This window comes from Lepidochelys olivacea (assembly GCF_965140295.1).
Source record: "Lepidochelys olivacea isolate rLepOli2 genome assembly, chromosome: 1".
NCBI lineage: Eukaryota > Metazoa > Chordata > Testudines > Cheloniidae > Lepidochelys > Lepidochelys olivacea.
The window spans coordinates 254,079,369-254,105,378 of NC_140411.1; the positions used below are offsets into that span (position 1 = coordinate 254,079,369).

Below are 26,010 nucleotides of genomic sequence, written 5' to 3' on the forward strand. Positions count from 1 at the left end.
ACCTGAAGGGGAGTTCCAAAGAGGATGGATCTAGACTGTTCTCAGTGGTACCAGATGGCAGAACAAGGAGTAATGGTCTCAAGTTGCAGTGAGGGAGGTTTAGGTTGGAGGTTAGGAAAAACTTTTTTACTAGGAGGGTGGTGAAGCACTGGAATGGGTTACCTAGCGAGGTGGTGGAATCTCCTTCCCTAGACGTTTTCCAAGTCAGGCTTGACAAAGCCCTGGCTGGGATGATTTAGTTGGGCATTGGTCCTGCTTTGAGCAGGGGGTTGGACTAGATGACCTCCTGAGGTCCCTTCCAACCCTGATATTCTATGTTTCTAAAGATGCCTTGATCCTGCATAGCCTAGGTTCCACAGAGATTTATCCATATGTGGACAAATAATTGTGGAACCTAGACTATGTGGTATTTTATTCCACAATTACATAATACTGAACCTACAAGAAACTTACACCAGTTAGGCTGCTGGTGTGCTGAGACTATTGGCTGTCTTACTGACCAATATTGTCTCATTGGTTCCTGCTGTTCCCCCCAGTAGTGTGTCTTTATCCATCTGTTGTCTCTTGTTTTATACTTAACGTGTAAACTCTTTGAGGCAGGAGTATTTTGGTTCTGTTTGTACAGCACCTAGCACAACAGGATCCTGGGCCATGACTGAGACTTCTGGGTGCTACAGTAAACCAAATAATGAAGAAGAATAATGACATTATTTGACAAAAATGGATTAATTATGGGGAGGTACAAAAACATTTCACACACAAGTTGTAGTGTAGTATCAGTAACACTCTACCAAATTCACAGCTGTGAAAAATATATGAAAACTGGTCTCCCCTGTAAAATCTGGTCTTTTGTATACTTTTACCCTTCTATACTATACAGATTTCACAGGGGAGACCAGTGTTCCTCAAACTGGGGGTCCTGACCCAAAAATGGGTTGGGCGGGGGGGGAGGTGTCATGGTATTGTCATCTTAACTTCCATGCTGCCTTCAGAGTTGGGTGCCTGGAGAATGGCCGCTACTGGCCAGGTGCAAAGCTCTGAAGGCAGCACCCCACCAGCAGCAGTGCAGAAGTCAGGGTGGCAATACCATACCATGTCACCCTGACTTCTGCGCTGCTGCCTTCAGAGCTGGGTGGCCTGAAAGTGGTGGCAGCTGGCCAAGGGCCCAGCGCCCAGCTCTGAAGGCAGCAGTGCAGAAGTAAGGGTAGCAGTATCACAACCCCCCTACAATAACCCAGTGACACCGCCTACACAACCTCCTTTGGGTCAGGACTCCTACAGTTACAACTAGAGCCCTGCACAGATACACAGAGTCGCGGACCCTCCACCTGCCCTCGGCCAGGCAGGGAGCCTGGGTGTCGGCAACATGGCCGGAGGCTGCTCTCAGTCCCATCCTGCACTGCAGGCAGGTGGAGGGCCCATCATGGCTCCCCACAGCTGCCCGCCTGGCTCTTACCCTGGCTTGGCTGTGGCTCCAAGCCACATCCCCTGCCCTTCCCCCCCCCCCACCTCCCCCTCGCTGGCCAAAGCTGGGCTGGGGAGAGCCGCGCTGGCAGCAGTGGGGAGCCACGACAGATCTGCTACCTGCCCTGGGTGGGGAGCCCGAGCAGCCCCCGGTTCATGTCCCTGCTCCCCACCCAGGGCAGGTGGAGGGACCCAGGCTCCCCACAACTGCCAGCGTGGCTCTCTCCGACTTGGCTTGGGGTAGCTCGGAGCTGGAGCCTGGCCATGGTAAGAGCTAGGCGGGCGGCTGTGGGGAGCTGCGGCAGACCTTCTACTGTTAAACCAATAAAATAAAAACCATCAGGATCTTATTAAAGGGGAAAAGGCAAAATGCCACATTTATTGTGAATACAGAAAGAATCATAGTAAGCAGTTAGTTATAGCTATAACATTTCATTCAATTTCATATTTATTCACACATTCATTCATACACACACACACACAGGTTCTGCAAGGTTATCATCACAGTTTCCAGCCTTAGAGTTGCTCATGCCCGGTGGCCTGGACATGAGGAGGGAGCAGGGCTTTGTCAGATGCTCATCTGATGCTCCTGGAAGTTGGTTTGCAGAATCAGACCCCAAGGTTCTCACTTTCTAGAGTCCATTTTTATGGGAATTTCTTCCTATGCCAGTCTATGGGAATTGCTTCATCAAGCTGTTGCTGAAGTAATCAGCAGATGGCACATTCCTGACAGCTCCGTGCTGCCAGATGTTATCTTGTTCTTTGGTTCTCCCATTCTTGAGGCTGTTGGGTGGATTCCAGTCTGCCCTCCCGGGGTCCTCTGGTTATTTCCACTTGACGCCTTCTTCAGCCGATGGACACTGGATTCTTAGGCTGGCACCTCCCTGATCATTCAGTTATTATCCACACACATCCTCTATCTCTATTTTAATCACAATTGTTAACAAAGTGAGATGAATACAACAAAAGGGCGGGGAGTCTCTGGGTGCTGTTTCTGTTGTTACAGAGTATTGCTTTGAGTCTCTCTCTGTCTGAGTAGTTGTTGTTACAAAGAATTGCTTTGAGAACAGACCCTGACTTAGAATGTACTAACACAATTAGTAGTTTGCAAGTTTCGCACATAGAAGGAGAGAAACAGTACCAAAAACCAAGAGACCTCTTAATTAGTAATACCCTGGAATTTAAACTGTGGGGAGTCAAACTCATTTGTGATTTTAATACAGAACTTCTTTAATATACATCCGAAGAAGTGAGCTGTAGCTCACGAAAGCTTATGCTCAAATAAATTTATTAGTCTCTAAGGTGCCACAAGTACTCCTTTTCTTTTTGCGAATACAGACTAACACGGCTGCTACTCTGAAACCTGTTAATATAATCCAACGCTTCCTGCCTTGGCCCTGAGGCCCAAGCAGCCTCAGACCCATGTCCCTGCCCACCATGTCCCCCAACCAGGGCAGGTGGAGGATCCACACCGGTTCCTCAGAGCTGCCCGCCGGGCTCTTACCATCAGAGCCCTGCATGGATACAAAATTTGTATCCGCATCCGCGCTGCTATCTGCAGAAATGGTCCACGGCTATAAAGCGGATACACATAGATTTGCTAGGCTCTTGATACAACACTGAATTTTCAGATTTTAATATCTGAAATTTAGTATTTTTAAAATCTTATGACCCTAAAATTGACCAAAATGGTAGGCTCTAATTATCAGATTATACAGGCAGATTGAAATTATAATATTAGTCAGTATAGCACAGGAGGTTGCTTTACCCTCCCCCATATCTCTACATGCGCTCAGTTTTTCTAAACACCATTTCTGAGCCAGCCCTTACTTAGCAGGGAGATTTCGGAAACTTTCTGTGTTTCAGCGTCAGAAGAGTTTTCAGGAACTTAAAATTTTTTTTTCAATGGGCAGCAGAACCCCCCACAGCAGGGTCAGTGAGGGCTTAACTGTCTCCCAGAAATGCTAGGTTTTTCATTATCCAATCAAGACATTTCATTGATTAGTCCCACCCCTCATTTTAGGGCTTGGCCAACTGGTTTCAATAGACTTATAACCAGGGATCTGTACCTGTAGCCCACTAGTACCTCTGCGGCCTGTTTGGCCAGGCTGTGTGACAGCCCATAGCAGTTTCTCAGGGTGGCTGCTCTAGGAGGCACATGAATCCATTCCTCCCCAGACCAGGCCTATGAAAAGCCAGGCTGCATGGGGCTCAGTAATGAAACAGCCCTGGCTAGCCCACCTCAGCCAACTAGGGCTGTAAAAATGTGTTGTGCGCGCTGGGGCCTCTCAGGCTGTAACCCTTCCCCCTGCGGCCGGGCCCCAGAGCTCAGCCGCAGCCTGAATGTCTACACTGCAGTTTTACAGCCCGGAGCCCCGCCCAGCTGACGGGGCCAGCCCGGCTGCTCCCTTGCAGTGTAGCCACACCCGGACAATTCCGCCCCCGGGCTGAGTCTCCCACTGACGTCAAGGGGAGCTTGGCCCCTCCTGGGCAGCGAGGGAACCGCGAGCGCGGCGGGCTGCCGGGCCCAGAGCTGCGCTGGCTCCTCCGGGCTCCAGGAGGCGCTGTGGGGCAGCCCGAGGCAGCTAGTGTGTGGCTAGAGCGGAGCCCCGTCGGCAGCCGGATCCCCCGCCCCCCGCATATGGAAGGAAGCGGCGCGCGTAGCCCCGAGACCCCGATGGCGCTGAAGGAGGGTGCCGCTGCCTCCAGGGAGCTGCTGTCCGTGGGGAGCGGAGGAGGTAGCCGGTCCCGAGCCGCCACGTCCCCGGGCTGGGGAGGGAGGAAGCATCCGCCTGCGGGCGAGAAGCGGAGGCTGGGCACGGGCGGGGGAGAGTGGGAAGCGGCGCCTGGTGGGAGGCGGTTTGCTCGCGCGCGCGGCTGCCCCCCACTAAGTCTTAGCGACGAGCGGGCCGGGAGCGCAGCCTGTGAGCAGCGCGCGCGCGGCCTGCGTGGCAGCTGTTGCGCAAGCCGCGGCCACGCGGCACCACCCTGGTTCAGCTTGATCGGCAGACGGCCGTTAGGTGGGGGAGGGGCAGGGTGCCGAGAGCCCAGCTGGTTCGGGGCCGGAAGGTCCCGGTTTCCGCTCGAACCCCGCCCCGCCCCCATGAAACTCTCACAGCGCCCCAGGGCGCCTGCGCGGGCCCTGGGGACGGCAAAGCAGGAGGCTCGCGCTGGCCCTTTCAGCGGCATCCCCTGCGGCTCTGGGAAGTGGGCCCGGCTGTTTGGGGGAGGGGAGGCGAGGCGAGGCCGCACCACTTCCCGGGAAGCCGCTGAGCCCAGAACTGACCCATCCTGACTAGAGCTGCGGGAGGGTGGGTTTATTTTTTTGGGGGGGAGGGGGGAGCGAGTAGTAAGTTTCCTCCCAAATGCATTCTTTGGGGGGCGCCCAAACTAGTCACAGATGTTGGGCCGAATTTGGCAAACGGTTTCGGCTGGAAACGTAAAAAAGTTCTGAAAACAAAATTTTGGGCAGTGTTGAAATGATTGGGTTTTGAAAGTGTCAGAACAACCTATTTTGACATTTCGTTTTCAATCAGTATTTTCTAAACGAAATGTTGAGTCCAATCAAGAATTTTCAGGTTTTCATATTGGGAAGAAGAGTTGGGGAAAAAACAGTTTTCATAGAATTGTTGGTGACACCGGTTGCTACACTAGGTAACTCGGGAGGGTTGAAGACCACGAGTGTCGATGAAGCCCTCTTGCTCTAGGCTCAGATAAACTGAGGCCCCTTTGCTCCTTGAACCCTCTATGATCCTGCATAACTCTGAGGAAGCTAGCACACAAACAGACAGGTTTGCACATGGCTCGCCAGCCAAGGCCAGCTTCAGCCTGGGAAACGTATAGATAAGGCAGAAATGTTTAGCAAAAACCTGTAACAAATAGGACCAAATAAGGCAAGGCTTGGGCAATGCTATTGAGGAAAAACACAACTGGCTGCTTTAGCTGATTGGCTATGGTATTGTACGGGGCAACAGGTAATTGGTTGTATAAGCTTGTGTAGTGAAGTAGGCAAAGGTATAAAATGTATACTGGAATTTGCTGCGCTGCTGCAGGATTTGAGACAGCTCAGTCTCCCTGCACCCTATTTGGAGCTCCAAATAAATCTCTCTGCTTCTCCACCCCGTTGTGGTCACTGGCGCGACACACACCGGCAACGCACCCAGCTGTTGCTTCCCTCGGGCACTCTGTGCCGGCAACAGAATCATAGGTCTGGAAGAGACCTCGAGAGGTCATGTAGTCCAGTCCCCTGCACTCCAGGCAGGACTAAGCTGTGGCTACCCTGGAAACTTCAAAGTGCTGTTGCGGGAGCGCTCCTGCGGCAGCGCTTTGAAGTGCGAGTGTGGTCATGCGAAACGCTGGGAGACAGGTCTCCCAGCGCTTCTGGTAATCCACCTCCATGAGGGGATTAGCTTTGGGAGCATGGCTCCCAGCACTTGGAGCCTGTCTACACTGGTGGTTTAAAGCGCTCAGACTTGCTGCGCTCAGGGGGTGATTTTTCACCCCCCTGAGCCAGCAAGTTAGAGTGCTATAAAATATAAGCGTACACAAGCCCTAAGTATTATTTAGACCAGGGGTCGGCAACCTTTCAGAAGTGGTGGGCCGAGTCTTCATTTATTCACTCTAATTTAAGGTTTCATGTGCCAGTAATACATTTTAACATTTTTAGAAGGTCTCTTTGTATAAGTCCATAATATATAACTAAACTATTGTTGTATGTAAAGTAAATAAGGTTTTTAAAATGTTTAAGAAGCTTCATTTAAAATTAAAATGCAGAGGCCCCCGGACTGGTGGCCAGGACCCGGGCAGTGTGAGTGCCATTGCAAATCAGCTTGCATGCCGCCTTTGGCACGCGTGCCATAGGTTGCCTACCCCTGACCTAAACCATCCCTGACAGGCGTTTGTCCAACTTGCCCTTAAAAATCCCCAATGATGGAGATTCCACAACCTCCCTAGGCAATTTATTGCAGTGCTTAACCACCCCGACAGTAAGTTTTTCCTAATGTCCAACCTAAAGCTCCCTTGCTGCAATTTAAGCCCATTGCTTCTTGTCCTATCCTCAGAGGTTAAGAAGCACAATTTTTCTCCGTCCTCCTTGTAACAACCTTTTATGTACTTGAAAACTGTTATCATGTCCCCGCTCAGTCTTCTCTTCTCCAGACTATACAAACCCAATTTTTTCAATCTTCCCTCATAGGTCATGTTTTCTAGACCTTTAATCAATTTTGTTGCTCTTCTCTGGACTTTCTCCGATTTGTTACACCTTCTTGTCAACTGTTTGAAATGGGCCACCTTGATTACATTGAACTCATTAGCACTACAAAAGTGATTTTTGCTCCCTTCTTGTCAACTGTTGAGAATAGCACACTTCCATCTTAATTGAATTGGATCATTAGCACTGACCCCCCACTTGGCAAGGCCACTCCCATCTTTTCATATGCTGTGTATTATACCTCTCTACTGTATTTTCCTTTCCATGCATCTGATGAAGTCGGTTTTAGCCTACGAAAGCTTATGCCCAAGTAAATTTGTTAGTCTCTAGGGTTCCCCAAGCACTCGTGTTTGCTGATACAGACTACACGGCTACCACTCTGAAACCTGAAATGTGGTTCCCAGAACTGGACACAATACTCTAGTTGAGGCCTAATCAGCGCGGAGTAGAGTGGAAGAATTATTTCTTGTGTCTTGCTTAAAACACTCCGGCTAATATATCCCAGAATGATGTTTGCTTTTTTTGCAACAGCATTACACTGTTGACTCATATTTAGCTTGTGATCCACTTATGACCCCCAGATCCCTTTCCGCAGTACTCCTTCCTAGGCAGTCATTTCCCATTTTGTATGTGTGCAACTGATTGTTCCTCCCTAAGTGTAGTACTGTGCATTTGTCCTTATTGAATTTCATCCTATTTACTTCAGACCATTTCTCCAGTTTGTCCAGATCATTTTGAATTTTAATCCTATCTTCCAAAGCACTTGCAACCCTTCTCAGCTTGGTATCGTCTGCAGACTTTATAAGTGTACTCTCTATGCCATTATCTAAATCGTTGATGAAGATATTGAACAGAACCGGACCCAGAATCGATTCCTGTGGGACCCCACTCGTTATGCCCTTCCAGCATGACTGTGAACCACTGATAACTATTCTCTGGGAATGATTTTCCAACCAGTTATGCACCAGTTTTGGTTTGAAACTAACTGATCTTTTTAAAATAATTTTTCGGTTTGACTACCTGGTAGAAAAATCAGTTATTCCTGCAGATCTAATGCTGAGCCTCCCTAGCTTGTGGGACCTCTGATGAGATTCGCAGCCCAAGGCACTATGCATACATATGACAGGTTTCAGAGTAACAGCTGTGTTAGTCTGTATTCGCAAAAAGAAAAGGAGTACTTGTGGCACCTTAGAGACTAACCAATTTATTAGAGCATAAGCTTTCGTGAGCTACAGCTCACTTCATCAGATGCATATCGTGGAAACTGCCTACATATTATTTTCATGCAAAGGCTTTTCTGTTAATCCCTACATATGTTCCGAAGAGGGACAAGTTACCTATTCCTAGTATTGCTGATGTAATGCTAAGTAAATAAGAGAGAAATTACTACAGATATACTATAATGCCAGAACTCTAAAGGACAAAACTAGAAGGGAACTGAATGTTTTCAAACTTCTGATAAGGTAAAAAAATCATCCTAAAATAAACACTTTTAAAAGTCTCACTTTAATTAGTGATATGTAATTCCCTTGAAATTGGTCATCCTGTTTGCTGCATTGAGAGTTGACTAGCTAAATTGTCCAACTAATGAAAATTTTCTTAAATTCTCTGCTTTCTGGTGCAAATCTTGGGAAATATCTAAATAAGGGAGCTAGTATCACATTGGTAAATAGTGAAATAACTGATGTAATTTTTCTTTGTAGGTATTCATGACACATTGTTGATAAACTCAAAACATGCCAGCAAAAAGGTCACCAGTTTAGAGACAGTTAGGATACCAAGGAGTAACAGTAAGTGCATCTTTTCCTAATGGGACTATGCTGATCACTGTTTAAGTTGCTTTGTGAGCTTGAAAAGCACATAACCATGACTATACCTAACGTTAATATATCCTACTGCTGAAGCAGTTAGCATTCGAAAATCAATTAACTGTATAAGTTTTAAATAGTTTTAAACCTATTTTTGCTACTTGTGAATCTGCAAATCTCTCTCTTGCGGTTGCCAATATGGATGTTTCCCCCGCTATTTATGTTGGAGCTTGAAACTAACTAGGCTTTATTTTACTCACCAGATAAAATGGGCACAGTTGGCAGAATATTTCTCATGTAGTTAACTGACTCATCCTGCAGAGGGAGCACAAAACATTAATTCTGCACAAGTTTTTTGTAAACATTTGGCATTTTAGGGCCTAATGCTACAAACCCGCGCTGGTGTGAGAGGGAGGATTTCTGTATGTAGAGGGCTTGCAAGATTGAACCTCTGGTGTTGTATTTCAAAGTAGTGTAAAATGGACTTCTAATATTGAAATTACTTTCTTAACCTCACTTTTTAAAAGAATACTGTCAAAATCAATAAGCCAGATTACTCATTTATCTATTCAGTGATCTCTTTGAATGGCTTCAGAAAAGGTATTTTTCTGCACTTGATCCATGTGCCTTGTCCCCTAATCAAAGACAGAGTTAACTGGCAGTGTTGTCTGATTATGGTATGAAGTGACACATCTTCAGGATTTTTATTCTTTTCATGGAAGACAAGTTATTAGCGATTTCTTAGCCTTGGGTTGCATTTGCTTAGTGTGCAAAGGGCTTCTACTTTTTCATATAACCATTCTAATCTCTATATTCAAAACCAGTTTGGTAGTATAAAGTATTGGACACTAGTATATCTTTTTTTAAATGATCATTCCTTTTTAATAACATTTCAAAATTATTTTAAACTTGTGAGAGGATAAAGGAGGCAATATGGAGTTCTTTCTTTGACAGAACTCTTTGGGGAGAGTCAGCGTGGCATAAAGTAGTAGTTTCTAAGGGACTTTACTGGAGTTGAATCAGAATAGTGCAGCCTTACTACAAAGTGAAACGTAGTTTCAGTGAAAAATAAACACTAGACGCTAGATCATCTCCTGATGCAAGAGAGGGAAAAGGCTATTTGAAAAAAGTGTGGAAGTATAATGAGTTAATCTGTGACTGGAAGGGTTGACTCATCCATGGAGGGGACATGGCCATGGCCATGACCCACAAAGAGCAAAGATGTCCCATCATTGGTGGGAAACGCCATGGAGCTTGGAGACATCCCTGCAAAACACCAGCTCCTTCATGCTGTTACCTACACTACCTATCCACCTATGCTGCCTTCTCGGCAGCATAACACACTTGGTAGAAAGCTGCTTCTGAGGTTGCTTTTTCCTGTCATCCGCACAGCTTTCTTGACAGTTGTGCCATCACTGACCCCCCCTCCCCCATCTTCTCTTGGACCCTGCCCCTTTACTCCAAGAGGGGAGAAGGTAAGGTACAGTACTTCACAGGAACTTGAATATTGACGTGGAGCATCCTGAGTATTTCATTTTTTTGGTGTGTGTTTAAAACAATAGAATTTTTCTATAAGCGTCTGTTGGACTTGCCATATTTTAGTTTTTTGAAAAGGTCAAATATAAGCCATGACATGACTCCCTTAGTGAACCATTTGGACTGATGCATAAAATCTATGATATTCTGCACCGTATGTGCCATGGGAAGTTGAGCAATCTGGTCAATAAAGTAGTAACTTTATTCCCCAGATGAATTGTTAAATATTGTACACAACTTGAAAGTTCAGAATTAAAACAGTTAAATCCTGTGTTAATGAGATATTCATGTCTTTGTACTGCAAAATCTAAATATGCATATATGCTATAATCTCACTATTTCTACCTTAGTTTTGGACAGAGTTCAGAGCTTTCTACCGCAGATGGCCCTTGCAAACAATGAGCTAAGAAGAGAAATGGCAACAGCACCAGCTCATCAGTTTGATATTGAAAATCTAGACAGCTGCCTTGAAAACATTATAGAGATGGTAAATGTATTTCTTGTGTTTTGCTTTTGTAAAGTAAATTTAGTGCTGTGGTGTAAAACTCTTCACTCAGTCTTAGAACGGGTTTGTTTGAAAAATAAAGCTTTTTTCCTCCTTTACATTCCTTTATAATTTTGATCTGAAATTAGCCATAAATTTAAAGCAAAGTATGCTACTTGCTCTTCATGACATAGTAATCTTGTCCACCACTGAAACTTGAAGATAAACAACTAGAGATAAAGTAGTTTAAGCCCAGAATATGAGCTGTCTCTAATCTAAAGCTCTAATCCTGACAATGAGTAACTTTTGTAATTAAAAATGTAAATAGATTGTTTTTTTTGTTTTCAAAGTAAGCTGACTTTTAATGAATTGTAATTTAAGATTGTATAATAAGTAACAATAACAAGTGTTCTGTTTTGTTTAAGGGACACTTTTAAATAGTTTAAGGCCCAAAATCTAGGTCTCGAGCATGTCAAGTATAACAAAACTTAAAAACCTTAATTATGATCTCTCAAATTTTATTGGAAACTCTTGTATTTATTTCAATGTCTCTCTCCAGTGTTTTAACTGAAATTATGCAGCATTATGCTAATGACCGAGAACCTCAAAGAGAAACTGATTATATCCAAAACATGAAAATAGCTTAGTCTATTTTCACTATCTAGGCTGAGACAATTATGAAATGTAAATAGTGGAAGAGTGAATTAGATTCTGAAAATTGTTTTTTAAAAATCTAATGTGAAATTAGTAGAACAAGTAAGGGAGCTTTTATTTTAATAATTGTCTGTTTACAGATGTGTTGATGAAAAGTTTAGTCATAGAGTTTAAGGCCAGAAGGGACCACTAGATCATCTAGTCTGACCTCTTATATATTACAGGCCAATCAACATCACCCAGCGCCCACACACTACACCCAACCACCATATTTAAAGTATTGCAACCCACCGGAGATTATTAGCCTATTATGTCTCTCCCCCCCCCCCACACACACACACACAGTAGGAGGGACCAAGGTGCACCAGTGCTCGAGGTCCCCACGTCAGGGAAATGATTGAGATATACCCAGACAATCCTGGCAAGCCACCTGCACCCCACAAACTGCCGAGGAAGGAAACCCTCCTGCCCCAAGGTCACTGCCATTCTGATCTGGGGGGAAATTCCTTCCTGACCCGACCTCACATATGACGAGCCGCTAGACCCTGAACATGCGAGCAAGAACCATCCAGCCAACCACCTGAGAGAGAATACTTTGTGCTGCCTCAGAGTCCTGGTTTACCCCTCTTGGTGTCCCATGTCCAGCCATGGCCATCCCTGCTTCAGAGGAAGAAGATAAAAGAACCCTTCCAGAATACATTGCGGGGGGAGGGGGAATCCCTTCCTGACCCTTGCAGATGGCAGGCTGGAACACAAGCATGACCTTCAGGAATTTAAGACATAAATCAGAAGTGAGCCCCAGACCTACTGTGCCCTGCCCCTACCACCATGAGCAATCCCATCATGTAACCACACTCATAAATTTGCCCAGCTCTCTCTCAAAATTAATTAATTTGTTTGCCCCCACAACTCTAATTGGGAGGCTCTTCCAGAACCTCACTCCTCTGATGGTTACAAACCTTCTAATTTCAAGCCTAAATTTGTTAATGGCAGGTTTATATCTATTTGTTCTTGTGCCTACATCGTCCTTTAGTTCAAATAGCTCTTCACCCTCCCTGGTATTTACCCCCTAATGCAGCGGTTCTCAACGAGGGGTCTGGGGGACGCGAGCAGGTTTCAGGGGGACCGCCAAGCTGGGCCAGCATTAGACTTGCTGGGGCCCAGAGCAGGAAGCCGAAGCCCCCCACAAGAAAGTCGAAGCTTTGAGCCCCGCCACCTGGGGCTGAAGCTGAAGCCTGAGTAACGTAGCTTTGCGGGAGCCCCTATGGCATGAGGCCCCAGGCAGTTGCCCTGCTTGCTACCCCCTAATGCTGGCCCTGGCCTTTCTATGCAGAAAACTAGTTATTGTGGTACAAGTGGGCTGTGGAGTTTTTATAGCGTGGGGGGAGGGGGGCAGAGGAGGGAGCACATCACAAAGAAAAAGGTTGCGAACGCCTGCACGAGTATATTTGTAGAGAGCAGCCATATCCCCTCTCAGCCCACTTTTTGCCAGGCTAAACAAACCAAGCTCTTCCAGTCTCCTCTCATCAGATAGGCCCTTCATTCCCCTGATGATTCTAGTAGCTCTTCTCCATTTCTCTTCCAGTTTAAATTTATCTTTCTTGAACATGACTGACCAGAATTGTACACAACTCCAAATGAGGTCTTACCAGTGCCTTGTACAATGGCATTAATACTTCTCTATCTATTGGAAAACCCTCACCCGATACGTTCTACAGTTGCCTTTTTCACAGTGCATCACGTTCGTGGCTCATAGTCATCCTGTGATCAACCCGTACTTTCGGGTCTCTTTCCTCTGTCGCTTCTAGCTGATAATCCCGTCTTGTAATAGAAATTACTATTAGACCCTAAGTGCATTACGCTGCACTTAGAACGATTGAATTTCACCCCATTTCTGTTATTCCAGTCTTCAGGGTCATCCATATCTTTCTGTATAATGTTTTAATAGCAATAAACAGAAAGCACAAGTCAAAAGGTCTTATGGTTACAGTACTGCTTGCAAGTAATTCAGTAAATTTATTAATAGTTCAGCTTTCTTATGACTGATCTCACCTTGCAGGTTTTATGTTTGTTTTGTTTTTTACTTGGGGTGAGCTGGACCTAAAACAACAGCTTTGGTCAGGTGCAAAGTTTTCATACTTGTCAAAAATCGTATACAGCTTCACAGGTTGAAATGTGATCCTTTTTTTTTATTAGGGCTGTCAAGCGATTAAACAGATAAATCGTGCGATTAAACAATAATAGAATACCATTTATTTAAATATTTTTGGATGTTTTCTACATTTTCAAATATATTGATTTCAATTACAACACAGAATACAAAGTGTACAGTACTCACTTTATATTTTTGATTACAAGTAAAAAAAAAGAAATATACCTAATGCAAGTACTATAGTGTAATCTCTATCATGAAAGTTAAACTTTCAAATGTAGAATTACGTTAAAAAAAAAACCCTACATTCAAAAATAAAATATAAATTTTAGAGCTTGCAAGTCCACTCAATCCCACTTCTTGTTCAGCCAATCGCTCAGACAAACAAGTTTGTTTACATTTGCAAGAGATAATGCTGCCTGCTTGGTGTTTACAATGTCACCTGAAAGTGAGAACAGGTGTTTTCGTGGCACTGTTGTAGCCGGCGTTGCAAGATATTTACGTTCCTCAGGCACAAAGATTTATATGTCCCTTCATGTTTCAACCATCATTCCAGGGGACATGCGTCCATACTGATAATGTGTTCTGCTTGATAACCATCCAAAGCAGTGTGGACCGACACATGTTCATTTTCATTATCTGAGTCAGATGCCACCAGCAGGTGGTTGATTTTCTTTTTTGGTGGTTCAGGTTCTGTAGTTTCCGCATCGGAGTGTTGCTCTGTTAAGACTCCTGAAAGTATGCTCTACATCTCGTCTCTCTCAGATTTTGGAAGGCACTTCAGATTCTTAAACCGTGGGTTGAGTGCTGTAGCTATCTTTAGAAATCTCACATTGGTACCTTCTTTGTGTTTTGTGAAATCTGCAGTGAAAATGTTCTTAAAACAAACAATATGTGCTGGGTCATCATCCAAGACTGCTATAACATGAAATATACGGCAGAATGCAGGTAAAACAGAGCAGGGGATATACGATCCTCCCCCAAGGAGTTCAGTCACAAATTTAATTACCGCATTTTTTTTAACAGGAGTTATCAGCATGGAAGCTTGTCCTCTGGAATGGTGGCTGAAGCATGAAGGGGCATACAGATGTTTAGCACATAAATACCTTGCAACGCCATCTGCATAAGTGCTATGCAAATGGCTGTTCTCACTTTCTGGTGACCACCTAAATAAGAGCATTATCTTCTGTAAATGTAAACAAACTTGTTTGTCTTAGTGATTGGCTGAACAAGAAGTAGGATTGAGTGGACTTGTAGGCTCTGAAGTTTTACATTGTTTTGGTTTTGAGTGCAATTATGTAACAAATCTACTTTGAAAGTTGCACTTTCATAACAGATTGCACTACAGTACTTTTATGAGGAATTGAAAATACTATTTATCATTTTTACAGTACGAATTTGTAAAAAAATATGCTTTGATTTCAAAAACACTACTATATATATGAAAATGTAGAAAAACATCCAAAATATTTAATAAATTTAAATTGGCATGCTATTGTTTAACTGTGCAATTAAAACTGTGATTAATTGTGATTAACTGATTAATCAACAGCCCTCTTTTTTGTTTAGAAAATATTCTGATTGTCTTGAACACTTGTCATCCACAGTCACAGCTGTACCACTGATAACGTTAAACTGTTATATGACATGAATTACATTAGCAAAATATGAGACAGCACCCTGAAAATTATATTTTCAGACTTGGATTTTTGTCTAAATTATCCAGCCTTTTGCTCCCTTCGTCAGTTTAAACCAGAAGGCTTCACTTTAGACAAAGTAAATTAATCAATGTACCATTCTCTTTTTGCTTCCCGAGAATTATTTAAAAAGAACTATTACTTTATTACTGAGCACTATAGGTACTTAGACTGTATAAACTCATTTTTCGTATTTAAACTTTCATGTTTATAGTGATCTCTAAAAAACTTGCAAATATTTCCAGTCTACTGAGGTCTGCTTTTTTTTTTTTGCATAGCACATAATCTGCTGACTTTATGGTAAGGATGTTCATGTGTATTAAGGTCCTGTTTTGTTTTGTTTTTTGTTGTATTTTTTTTAAACAAAAATCATAAAAGCAATATGTAGATATATGGGTTGTTCATTTTTTAAAAGCACCGTTGTTTCTTGCAGAATGTAGCCTTGGTTGAATTAAGTGGTTCTGACACCGATGAAGAAATAATTTCAGAAGACAGCTCAGAATCTGAAGAGGACAGTTGTGCAACTGATGAAGTTACCATAGACACCATTAAACTTCCAAAACAAAAAGGAGAAAAGGGCAAAATAGAAATTTTGGACAGCAAAGTGAATGAGTAGATAAAACTATTTTCAGATTTCCATTTCTGAATGTATCATGTGTCCTGACTACTGTGACCCTTAGAAAACTAGCTAATTTCCAAGTGTGTGTCACCTGGAAACTGGCTAACTGCCAGTCACTTATGTCACTGGAAGTACTGTGTTTAGTAGGGTGGAGAGTTTCTTTTGGCTGAGAGGAAAGCTGGAGCTCTTAATCCTAAGTCCTGACCTGACCTATCCCCCAAGCTATATAGAAATGAGTTCCATCAGGAGGTCAGGGTAGGGAAGAAACAGCATGAAACGTAGTAATTTGAGAGGTTGCACTGTAAAGCTAGGCAAGAAGTGTGAAGTTCTTGGCCTGTTTTGAGGTGAAGAAAGGATTACTAGGGTGTGCGGTTACTTACTTCAGGAGAGGGAAATAATTAGATAGGAGGAAGACAAAGCTTGTGTTCTGAGATGGGAATAAGATGTGTTAAGATACTCAAGTATTATATACTTGTCTTCACTACCAAATACTAAAGATGAGCACACAGTGCTTCAAGAGTTAAATCTAAGGAAATATGCCTAATTTATTCTTGTCTCCTTAATTTTATAGGGAGGAGTTTGGGCTATTTTACTGTATTTAGTTTAGTCAAGTTTTGCTTTCAAATGATGTATCTCAATGCCTTTGTAGATTATAAGTTGTTTCTCAAAGAAACAGTATTTTGTATAATAATTTAAGGTTATATTCTTACCGTATTTACTTAGCTACAGAAGATTGACTAGCAAGCGGCAGTTAAGCACAGGATTTAAAATGTGTTATTTAAACTTATATTTTTCTTCTCTGTTTTCATTAAAGATAACTGTTTGGAACATTTGATCAAGATAATGCTCAATACCATTTCTAGTCTTTGTTGAAGAGCATGTTTTCTTTTATCTTTCTTTATTAATAGGAAAAATAAAATCTTGCTAGCATCAATTGCTATTGTGATTCAATTTATGGCTAAATTATTAGTCCAAAGCAGGTCCTTTGACTCATGTTGCTAGTAATCAATCTTTCTGAAAAGCAGCAGCACTTGGGATATGGGCTGTATAAAGACACAGTACTGAGATGATTAGTTTCCACTTATTAATTATGGTACATTAGAATTAAACTGTTTAAACAGTTTAAAATCTGGAGGGGACCTGGCCTAAGATGTGACACTGGACTACTAATGTCACACGTTACTTTAACACTGCTTCCCCCTGAAAGGAGATTTAGACGTGCCAGTTTTACTCAGCACAACTACTTAATGACCCATATCTATACACATTATTCCTTGTGTCTCTGGCTATTGTATCAAAAAACCTCCTAAATATCTGTCAACTGACAAAATCCAAAGCGGTTGGGGAACTAGTATAGTTGTCTGTTGAAGGTACTGTTTCTATGGTAAATAAAATACTGTAAGATACCTTTATTTGGATAGCCTGGATACTGTTCTTTATATTGAGGTTTGCAGTGGCATCTTTATAGACTAATATTACTCAATTGTATTTCAAATACACTTTGTCTACAAGCAAAGTGAAGGAATTACGCTGTGATTTAATGGTACATTGCACAAGGTGGATACAGCTTGTTTATAATGTCACACTTCATAAACCTTGCTTAATGGGTGTGTAAACTGTGTCCAGAACTGAATGTTTAACTTTCTTGACCATGTTGATGTGCTTGGTAAATTGAACGTAAAAATTGTCTTGTGGCTAGACTACTTTTACTACAAAAACATATTCCACATTAACTTGAGTCTAACTTTGGGCTATTCAAGTAGGAAAATAATTACATAGAGCTCACAAATAGATAATTTTGTTCCTGTGATACCAGCTAGAGACGAGCAAAAAAAAAAATTAATTTTTTTTGGTTTGGTAAGTGAACTGGAAAAAAACAACAAAATTGGTTCATTTCCAACTGACACAATTTGTTTGATTTTTCTTGCCAAAACAAAAAAGTTTTGAGTCCATTCTAATTGACACTTTGAAACAGTTTGTTTAGACTTTAAATATTTTCCTTTTTTCTTTTAAAGGAAGGGAAAAAAACCCAGCTGCAACTGTTTGCTAAATTTACACATGGCTTTGGTCTCACCAAAACTGTAGTTTTCAGGAAACTTACTGTTCACTGAAAACTTCACCAGGCTGTAATACCTGTTTTCAGAAGGTGCATACATTTGGCACACTGTTCAGCTGATCTCATAAACTCATTAAAATATTGGCTGTAAGATGCTGTAGCTTTGTGGAACAGTAGTTTCTCTTAAAATGTTTCTTGGAGTACAGAATGTGCAAAGTTATGTTCATTATCTTGAAAAATGCTTGGTCATTATGTCAGATATCCTTTATATTTAGTACTTGATAAGTGTAAAATATGGTTTACTGTCTTATGCCATAATCTTGCATTAAATGCTCCTTGAGGTAAAGTGAGTGCATGTAACGTATGTGGCATAATTACTTCACAATAGTGATAGACATACACAGATACAGCTGGTTTAAATCTATTAATATAACCACCATTCACAGTCCCATACAAATTGCACATTCCACATTCACAAAAAGATAGAATATATTTTCAATAACTTCAGCTTAATATTCATAGTTTAACAAAGATCGTAGTAAGTGCACTTTCTTGAATTTATTTCCATTTTATGGCACTAAGGTTTCCTTTACTGCTGAAAAGTCATCAGAGCTGTATACTTTTGTTGAAAAACTTGAACTGTTTTATAACAAAACTGTATAATATGCATTTTAAAGTACATTAAGAGACGCTTAATGACTAAATGTATGTTAAAAGGTTTAAAATGATTGTGTAAAATACATCTCATAATAAAAAATTTAGGCACATCATGGGCCCAATCCTTCAGTCTTACATAAGCAATCTCCCATTGTCCGAGTTAAGAACAACTTGGAAGGTTTAGATATGTGAACATTTAGATAACTAAAGACCAAATTTTAGTTCTACTAAAGTAAGTTGCCAAACTCCTTGTGACTTTAGTGGGGCTAGAATTTGGTCCTTAATATTTTCCATGGATAAATATGATTTGATTTTTGTTAGTGGTACTACTTCAGAGAATATATCCTGGGCATTGTATTAAGTGCTTAACAGAATACTTAAAATTGAGGCTGTCAGCAAGGGGTTTGCTTTGGCAGTCAAGCTGAGCTGTTTCTTTAATACTCCACAGTTACAGCTTTAGTTCTGAGGTACTCATGAAGAGCTTCTTCACCTATGGAAGATCAAAATGTGAAGGAGTTATATCACCAGTTTAAAGGAATAGTCAGAAGACTTAGTTTTAACCACTGAGCAAGCCACAGTTCAGAATTCCTGTTAAGTGCTTAGGTATTTTGCATTAGCATGTTGCAATAGCTTGTGGCCAAGGAATTACTATGTATTGTTTTTTTTAATAAATAGATAATGTATTTTAAAATACCCAACTCCCTCTTATCCCATTCACTCTACTGAAGTAAATTAAACTCTTTTGAAGCTGAAAAAAATCACTTTAGCAATAATGCAATATATCATAATCTGATGACTATCTATTATAGCACCAAAACACTGTCCTATCCACTTTAGAAATTCCCCTGAAAAGCTTCTCCTGTCACATACCCCTCCCCAAGACATTTTGGAGTTGCAGCTTTCCCTCTGCCATGTACATGGACCAGACCGGACAGTCTCTACACAAACGAATACATGGACACAGATCAGACATCAAGAATTATTCAAAAACCAGTTGGAGAACACTTCAATCTCCCTGGATACTCAATAACAGACTTAAAAGTGGCAATTCTTCAACAAAAAAAACCTACAAAAACAGACTCCAATGAGAAACTGCGAACTGGAATTAATTTGCAAACTGGACACCATCAAATTAGGCCTGAATAAAGACTGGGAGGGGATGAGTCACTATAAAAACAAATTTTCCCCATACTAATTTCCCCCTACTGTTACACCTTCTTGTCAATTGTTTGAAATGGGCCACCCTGTTTACATTGGCCTCATTACCACTACAAAAGTGATTTTTCCTCCCTTGGTATTCTACTGTTGAGAATAGCCCACTTCCACTTTAATTTAATTGACTCGTTAGCACTTACCTCCCACTTGGTAAAGCAACTCCATCTTTTCATGTACTGTGTCTATATACCTGCCTACTGGTTTTTTCCACTCTATGCATCTGATGAAGTGGGTTTTAGCTCACGAAAGCTTATGCCCAAATACATTTGTTAGTCTCTAAGGTGCCACAAGTCCTCCTCGTTGTTTTAACTTTCCTAAGGTGCATTATAATGGGGCTACTTCCTGTGAACATTTAGCGTGTCTGCAGCAACCCTTCTTATCCCCTTTGCACCTTGTAAGGTCCCCAGGAACTAAGTCAAGACCTCCTGTGGTGCACTTGCCTCTCTGACTGAAATCTTACATTCTTGAGTTTTGCCTAAAAGTGAATGTTTCTGGAAAGTCTGACCACAATTGGACTAGCTAACCTTAGTGGGGAAATAGATTGCTTTATGCTTAAAAAAACAGAAAATAAAAACTGACACCCGCCCCCAACCCTCCAAAAAGAACACCCCACAACAGCAGCAAATTGACATGTGAGATTCTTAAAAAACACCTCAAGCTTAGTAATACCACCATTGTAAGTAGGATGGATTATTAACATGATTTTTTTTTATTTGCAGAAAAGGGTCATTTATCTTTTTGCTCAAAATATTTTCTATGACAGACTCCCTGCTGTATCCAATATAAATTTGACCTGCTATATAAATATTAACACCTTCATACTTGGTATTCTATGGCTATGTTTAAGTGAGATACTAAATAAACCAAAGTTGGGCTTCTAAATCCATATTTATTTAGGCACCTGCCTAGTTTTTCAAAAGTGCTGGGCACTCAACCACTCCCACTCATCTATCTCCTTTAAAAGTCAAAAAGATCGAGGAATTCAGAGTAATTAGATTTAGAAAGCTATGGAATACGGAAAAGTGTATGGAATAGTTTGGGAGAAATAGCCCCATAATATGTTGGGAAAAGTCAGTCTCAAAGATGTGAGAATGTTAATGGCAGTGAGAGGATTATGTAGAGAAGTGTCATGTATGTGTATGTTAGGGGTATGCAGAAACATGAGTCAATGGAAACTGATACTGGGGGCCACTGCATGAACATATAGCCACATTACCTATAAGTAGAGAGGGGTTTTTATTGAAAGATATGCAGGTGGGCAGGGTGCCTGAAGGTGAATGGAAGCCAAAAGTAAGCTTCAGCACTAGTATGGGTCAGGCACACACAATGTAAGATCCTTGGGTAATCAATTCTTAAGTCTGATTTCCTGTCTAGTGATTTTTTTAGTAATATTAGTCCCAATGTTAGTTTAACTACCTTCTTAACGTTGTTATTGTGTGTCTAATTTGCCAAATAAAATCTGGTTTTGATTTTAAGCCAGTCTGAAATGAAGTGAGTTTTGAAAATGTTAGATAGGGGAGTTTCTAACAGGGGACTGGAGGGAGACAGGAGCTTCAGTGTATGCTGAGGTCTGGAAGAGACCACAGTCAGTTTCCTTGAATCATGTCAAACAATGGCTGGTGAGAACCAACCAACCAGAAAACCACTGAACAAAGATAATTCCCATGACGGTTGTGATGCATTTGGAGTTGCCCACTGAGGATTTATTATATGCAGGGGCGGCAGGTTTGTATAATTTTTGGTGGTGCCCAGAACCCGCCCCTGCCCAAACTCCACCCCCCACCTGCCAAAGGTTCTGGGAGGGAGTTTGGGTGGGGGAGGAGGTCTAGGGTGCAGGCCCTAGGCTAGGGCAGGGGATTGGGGTGCAGGATGCAGGTTCTGGGAGGGAGTTTGGGGATGGGAGGGGGTGCAGAGGTGAGGTATGTGGGCTGGGGTATGGCTGCAGATGAGGGGTTTGGGGTGTGGACTCTGGGGCTGGGAATGAGGGGTTTGGGGTATGGGAGGGGCTCAGGGTGAGAGTAGGAGTGTGGGGGGCGAGGGCGCTGGGGGGCTTGGAGTGTTAGAGAGACTCAGGGCTGGGACTGGGGATAAGGTGTTTGGGGTGCTGGAGGGGCTCAGGGCTCTGTCTGAGACGAGATGAACAGTTGTGGTGTTGGAGAGGCTCAGGGCTAAGGCAGGGGGTTGGAGTGCAGGGGGATGAGGGCTCTGGCTGGGACTGGGGATAAGTGTTTGGGGTGCTGGAGGGGCTCAGGGCTAGGGTAGAGGGTTGAGGGTGCGGTGGGGGGGTGAGGGCTCTGGCTGGGGGTGTGGGCTCTGGGGTGGGGCAGGGCTGGGGATGAGTTTGGGGTGCAGGCAGGCTGCTCCAGGACAGGGGCCAGAGAGGAGGACTCCCCCCAGCCCTTTCCCTGCCGGCAGCAGCGAGCTCTGGGGGAGGAGCCCCCCTTTCCCGGCCCCCCCCCCCCGCAGCAGCATACTCACCCCCACCACTGTCACTGCATGTGCTCCTAGGGCCTCTCTCAGGTCCAGGAATCTCCCTCGCTTCCCCCATGGTGGGTGCCAGGGGATGCTGCGTGCACCTCCTCCCCTGCTGTTGCCCCTGACTGTAGCCTCACTGGGGGTGAGGGATGGGGCTGCCTCCTTGCCCAGCATGGGGCAGCAGCGGTGACTGCAGGCAGAGGGTCCCTCCGGAAAAGGAAGGGTCTGAGGTGGAAGGGCAGGCTCAGAGTCAGTCTGCCGTGGCAATGGATGGGGGTACTAGGACACTGCAGCAGCAGTTGCTGCAGGGAGGCAGCATGCAGCTGCACTGAAGAGGCAGGAACACTGGTGCGTGGGGGCAGCAAGGGGAGGCTGGGGGACACTCGTAGGAGGCGTGGGGTGGCAGCAAATGGGCCGGGGGTGGGGGGACACCCAGCTGGGCCCCTAGGCTCTGAATATTGCTGGTGCCAAGACACCACGGGCCCATATAACTCGCCACCTATGATTATATGAATGCTGTATGTTCGCCTGGTTACTGGATGTTTACTGCATGAGGGCTGTCTGGAATACAGGCAGGAAAGAGGGAATGGCTCTAGGTAGAAACCTATCAACTGACACGGAAGAGTCACTGACGGACTATGTCAGAATCATTGGGTCTAAAAACTGTTTGAAAAAGGAATACATTAATGTGAACTAGGTACCTTTTAGTTCACACCAGCAGTGTCCATGGGGTAATTCACAGTGCAGTGTAGATGAGCCATTAGGGGGGTGTTTGAAGAAGTTAGGACTACTATTAGGGGATGGTATGCCTTTAGGTAGGGTAGACATGCTATGTAGACTCTATTTTTATAATCCTTTTTCTCTAATACATTTGTTCTCCAACTAAAATAAACACTTTGGTTAAGGAAGGCTGTCTGATTACTGTATGCCACTGGTCACTGACTCCCAAATGGAAGAATTGTAGGTGTCCAAATTCAGTTGGACCTGCTGGGTGAGCACAGTTGATACAAGGGGGCACTGTAAGCCAGAGTCTGGTTGAAGAATAGAACTGCAAAATTCCACCTTGAGATAGGTAAAGGCATGAGGCCTGACACCTGAGAGGGTACACTCAAACCAGGAAGGGGTCACAAAGATGCCATTAGCCTTCTAGCTGACAACAGTGTTATTTCTTAAATTTTTCCTTGCTATTTTTTAAGTGTAAATCTTGATCTATCAGGACTTTTATGGGCTTTTTTTCTCCTATGATAGAAACTGGACAAGGCTTTAAAAAAAAAAAAATTGGTTTAGACCATCCGTTGGGGGGGAGGGGGGGGGTTGAAACCAAACTACTTACCTAAATCTTTTCCGAAGCCAGATTGTTTGAATCCACCAAATGGTGCTGCCACATCAGTTTTGTTATATGTGTTAATGAAAACTGTTCCTGCTTCTAGATTTTCACTAACGTACAGAGCTTTGCTTAGGTCTCTTGTGAAAACCCCTGAAGCTAAGCCATATTCTGTGTTGTTTGCACGTTTTAACACTCCATCGACATCCCTATAATAATAGTAATAAAAAAAAATCATTCGGCTTCATTGACAGTAAGTGAAACATAACAGAGACCCTGACGTAACAACCAACCTCCCTCTAGCTGCGGTGCAGCAACTTCTTCCCACACCCTTTTTCTTTCTAATCCCTATTTAGCTGTTTTGAAAACATAACTATGAAGTACTAGTCTACTGTTAGTCAGTCAGAAATATGAAAAAATTCACAGTATTGTCTCTAATTTATACAGTTTGTAAATTAGACTGCAGAATGCTTAAGGTTTATACCAAAAAACCTCAAACAAAATATTGTATTATACGTGTCAGCTTTGTGCAGCTCCAGTGGAATTCAGGGAATGAAGAAGTGCAAAAACGTCTACAAAGCAGAACTCTACAGCATAACATTAATTTTTGCTAAAATTAGCCTTAACTCCCATTTTGTTGGGGAATAAATTCTTAAAAATCCGAAGACTTCCATGTAATAAATAAACCTTTTCATGCCATTTTCACTGTGCTCATTTCTATTTGTACCTTATCCCTAAACGGCTTTAAATATCCTAAGTTGTTTCCAAAAATTGAATACATTTTATCATAGGCGCTGACTTTTCCTTTTCCCTGGGGGTGCTCCACCCCACTCTGCCCCAGGCCCTACCCCCAAGCCCTGCCTTCGCTCCACCTCTTCCCACCCCTGCTCCACCCTCTCCCCGGAAGCCCTGCCCTCGCTCCGCCCCCACCCACAAGGCCTCCCTTGCTCTGCCTTTTCCTGCCCCCACTCTGCTCCGCCCACCCGCCCCTCACTGGTCTCTGCCCTCTCCCAGCCCCTCCCCCAGCTGGCAAACAGCTGTGGCCAGTGAGTGATGAGCACCCACTATTTTTTTTCCTGTGAGTGCTCCAGCCTTAGAACAACCATGGAGTCGGCATCTAATTAGCTTGATTTAACCACCTTTTAACGTGGCAGTTCACAGATTGAGAGTGTGTTCTATTTAGTCAAAAGCTTAATACTGTATTTTCAAACTAGAAAAATTAAGGCCCCTGGAAATAATTCCATTAAGTTTATACAGTGTTCTCCCCCTGCTCCCCGCACCCGGCTGAAGCTCACCCCAGTAAATTTCATTCCAGATCACTAAGGCTACATCTGCACTACACAGCACTGGCAGCCGCACGTAGCATATATGTAGCAACATGCCACAGTGAAAAATGGGCTGTGTCCACACTGTTGGAGAGAGGAGGCAGCTCCTTGCTGCAGGAGCCTTTCACTGTGGTTAGGAAAGGCTCTGACGGGGGCGGGGCATGGGCAAACCCCCCTGCTAGAGTCTTTCCCTGCTGCTGGAATCTTTTTCCGTGACAGAGAAAGGCTCCAGCAGTGGGGAGACAGCGGGACACTACACTGCTAAAACAGCAGTGCAGACAGGGAGACATGGCTTGCGGTGAGTAGAAAACTATGTAGGGTGTGTACTTGAGTACATACCCATACCTTTAAGACGTGGCTTTACTCGCCTAAAGCATGCCTCACAGTCTACACTGCTACTTATACCGGTGCTAGGTAGCTACCCATGTATGTACTCTACATGCCACTGAAAAAAGCATACAGTGTAGACATACTCTAGTAAACTGGTCCACAAACTAAACACAGGGATTGTCTCACCCCTTACTGGAATGTACCCACTTCTGGAACAAAATACAGTCGTAGTTAAACAGCACACAGTAATGTGACACAACAGTTTGTAACAAAGAAGAGTAACTGAGCCACCAGAATCTGCAGGGGGAACTGAGATACCGTAGGAAGAACATAAGTTTTGTAGCTTGGTTAGGACACTGCATTTAACTACCCTTACTTTGCAAAAAGTGCCACTGGCTATTTAATCTCATGTAAAAGATGATGCCACCAGCAATGTAGTATCCCTTACCACCCTGCTGTAGCTTTGGTTCTGTGGCAACTGAGAAGAGCAGTCTGTACTAAATGCTATCTTTTACACCTATCTGTTCCTTAGAGGCAGAGGAGAAAGTAAGCCGGTATGGTCTGGTATGGTGTACCGGCAAGAGCCAGTACGCCATGCCAGACCGGACTGGCTTCCCCAGGCTGCCACTTTAAAGGGCCCAGGGCTCCCCGCAGCGGCCAGAGCCCTGGGCCCTTTAAAGCGCCGCCGGAGCCCTGCCGCCGCTACTCGAGCCCCACTGCCGGAGCCCCGGGGTGGCAGCGGCAGGGCTCTGGCAGTGATTTAAAGGGCCCAGAGCTCCGCTGCGGTAGCTGGAGCCCAGGGCCCTTTAAATCACCCCGATCCCTGGGGCTCCCAGCCGCCTCTGCAGCTGGCAGCTCTGGGAGTGATTTAAAGGCCCTGGGGCTCCCAGCCGCAGTCGGTGCCCTGGGGCCTTTAAATCTTGATTTAAAGAGCTTGGGTTTTTAAAGGCCCCGCCTCTTCCGGTCAAGGCCACACCCCCTGCTCAGGACTCCAGCGTAACGGTA

The 26,010-nt window shown here is 43.7% G+C and overlaps 3 protein-coding genes across 3 annotated transcripts in view; 2 read left to right on the top strand and 1 right to left on the bottom strand.

Annotated features, from left to right (window-relative positions):
* Window positions 1-3,356, top strand: part of LOC311522323 (uncharacterized protein) — a gene marked incomplete at its 3' end in the record, with an annotated part of 19,492 nt that extends 16,136 nt beyond the window's left edge. Inside the window, exon 4 of the mRNA XM_084631513.1 lies at window positions 3,331-3,356. Within this exon, the coding sequence (XP_084487639.1) occupies window positions 3,331-3,356 (26 nt within the window). The remainder of the gene's footprint in view (window positions 1-3,330) is intronic.
* On the top strand, window positions 3,162-17,035 carry NOPCHAP1 (NOP protein chaperone 1). The gene is made up of 4 exons (XM_084648845.1): window positions 3,162-4,202; window positions 8,377-8,463; window positions 10,368-10,504; window positions 15,438-17,035. The coding sequence occupies exons 1-4, from the start codon at window positions 4,106-4,108 to the stop codon at window positions 15,618-15,620; spliced, it is 504 nt and encodes a 167-aa protein (XP_084504971.1). The 5' UTR covers window positions 3,162-4,105; the 3' UTR covers window positions 15,621-17,035.
* Window positions 17,036-18,084: 1,049 nt separating this feature from the next.
* The window catches only part of ALDH1L2 (aldehyde dehydrogenase 1 family member L2), a 51,634-nt gene continuing 43,708 nt past the window's right edge, over window positions 18,085-26,010 (bottom strand). The window contains exons 22-23 of the mRNA XM_084648724.1: window positions 23,360-23,559; window positions 18,085-18,826 (exon numbers count right to left, since the gene is read on the bottom strand). Coding sequence (XP_084504850.1) covers window positions 18,771-18,826; window positions 23,360-23,559 — 256 coding nt within the window. The 3' untranslated portion in view covers window positions 18,085-18,770. The remainder of the gene's footprint in view (window positions 18,827-23,359; window positions 23,560-26,010) is intronic.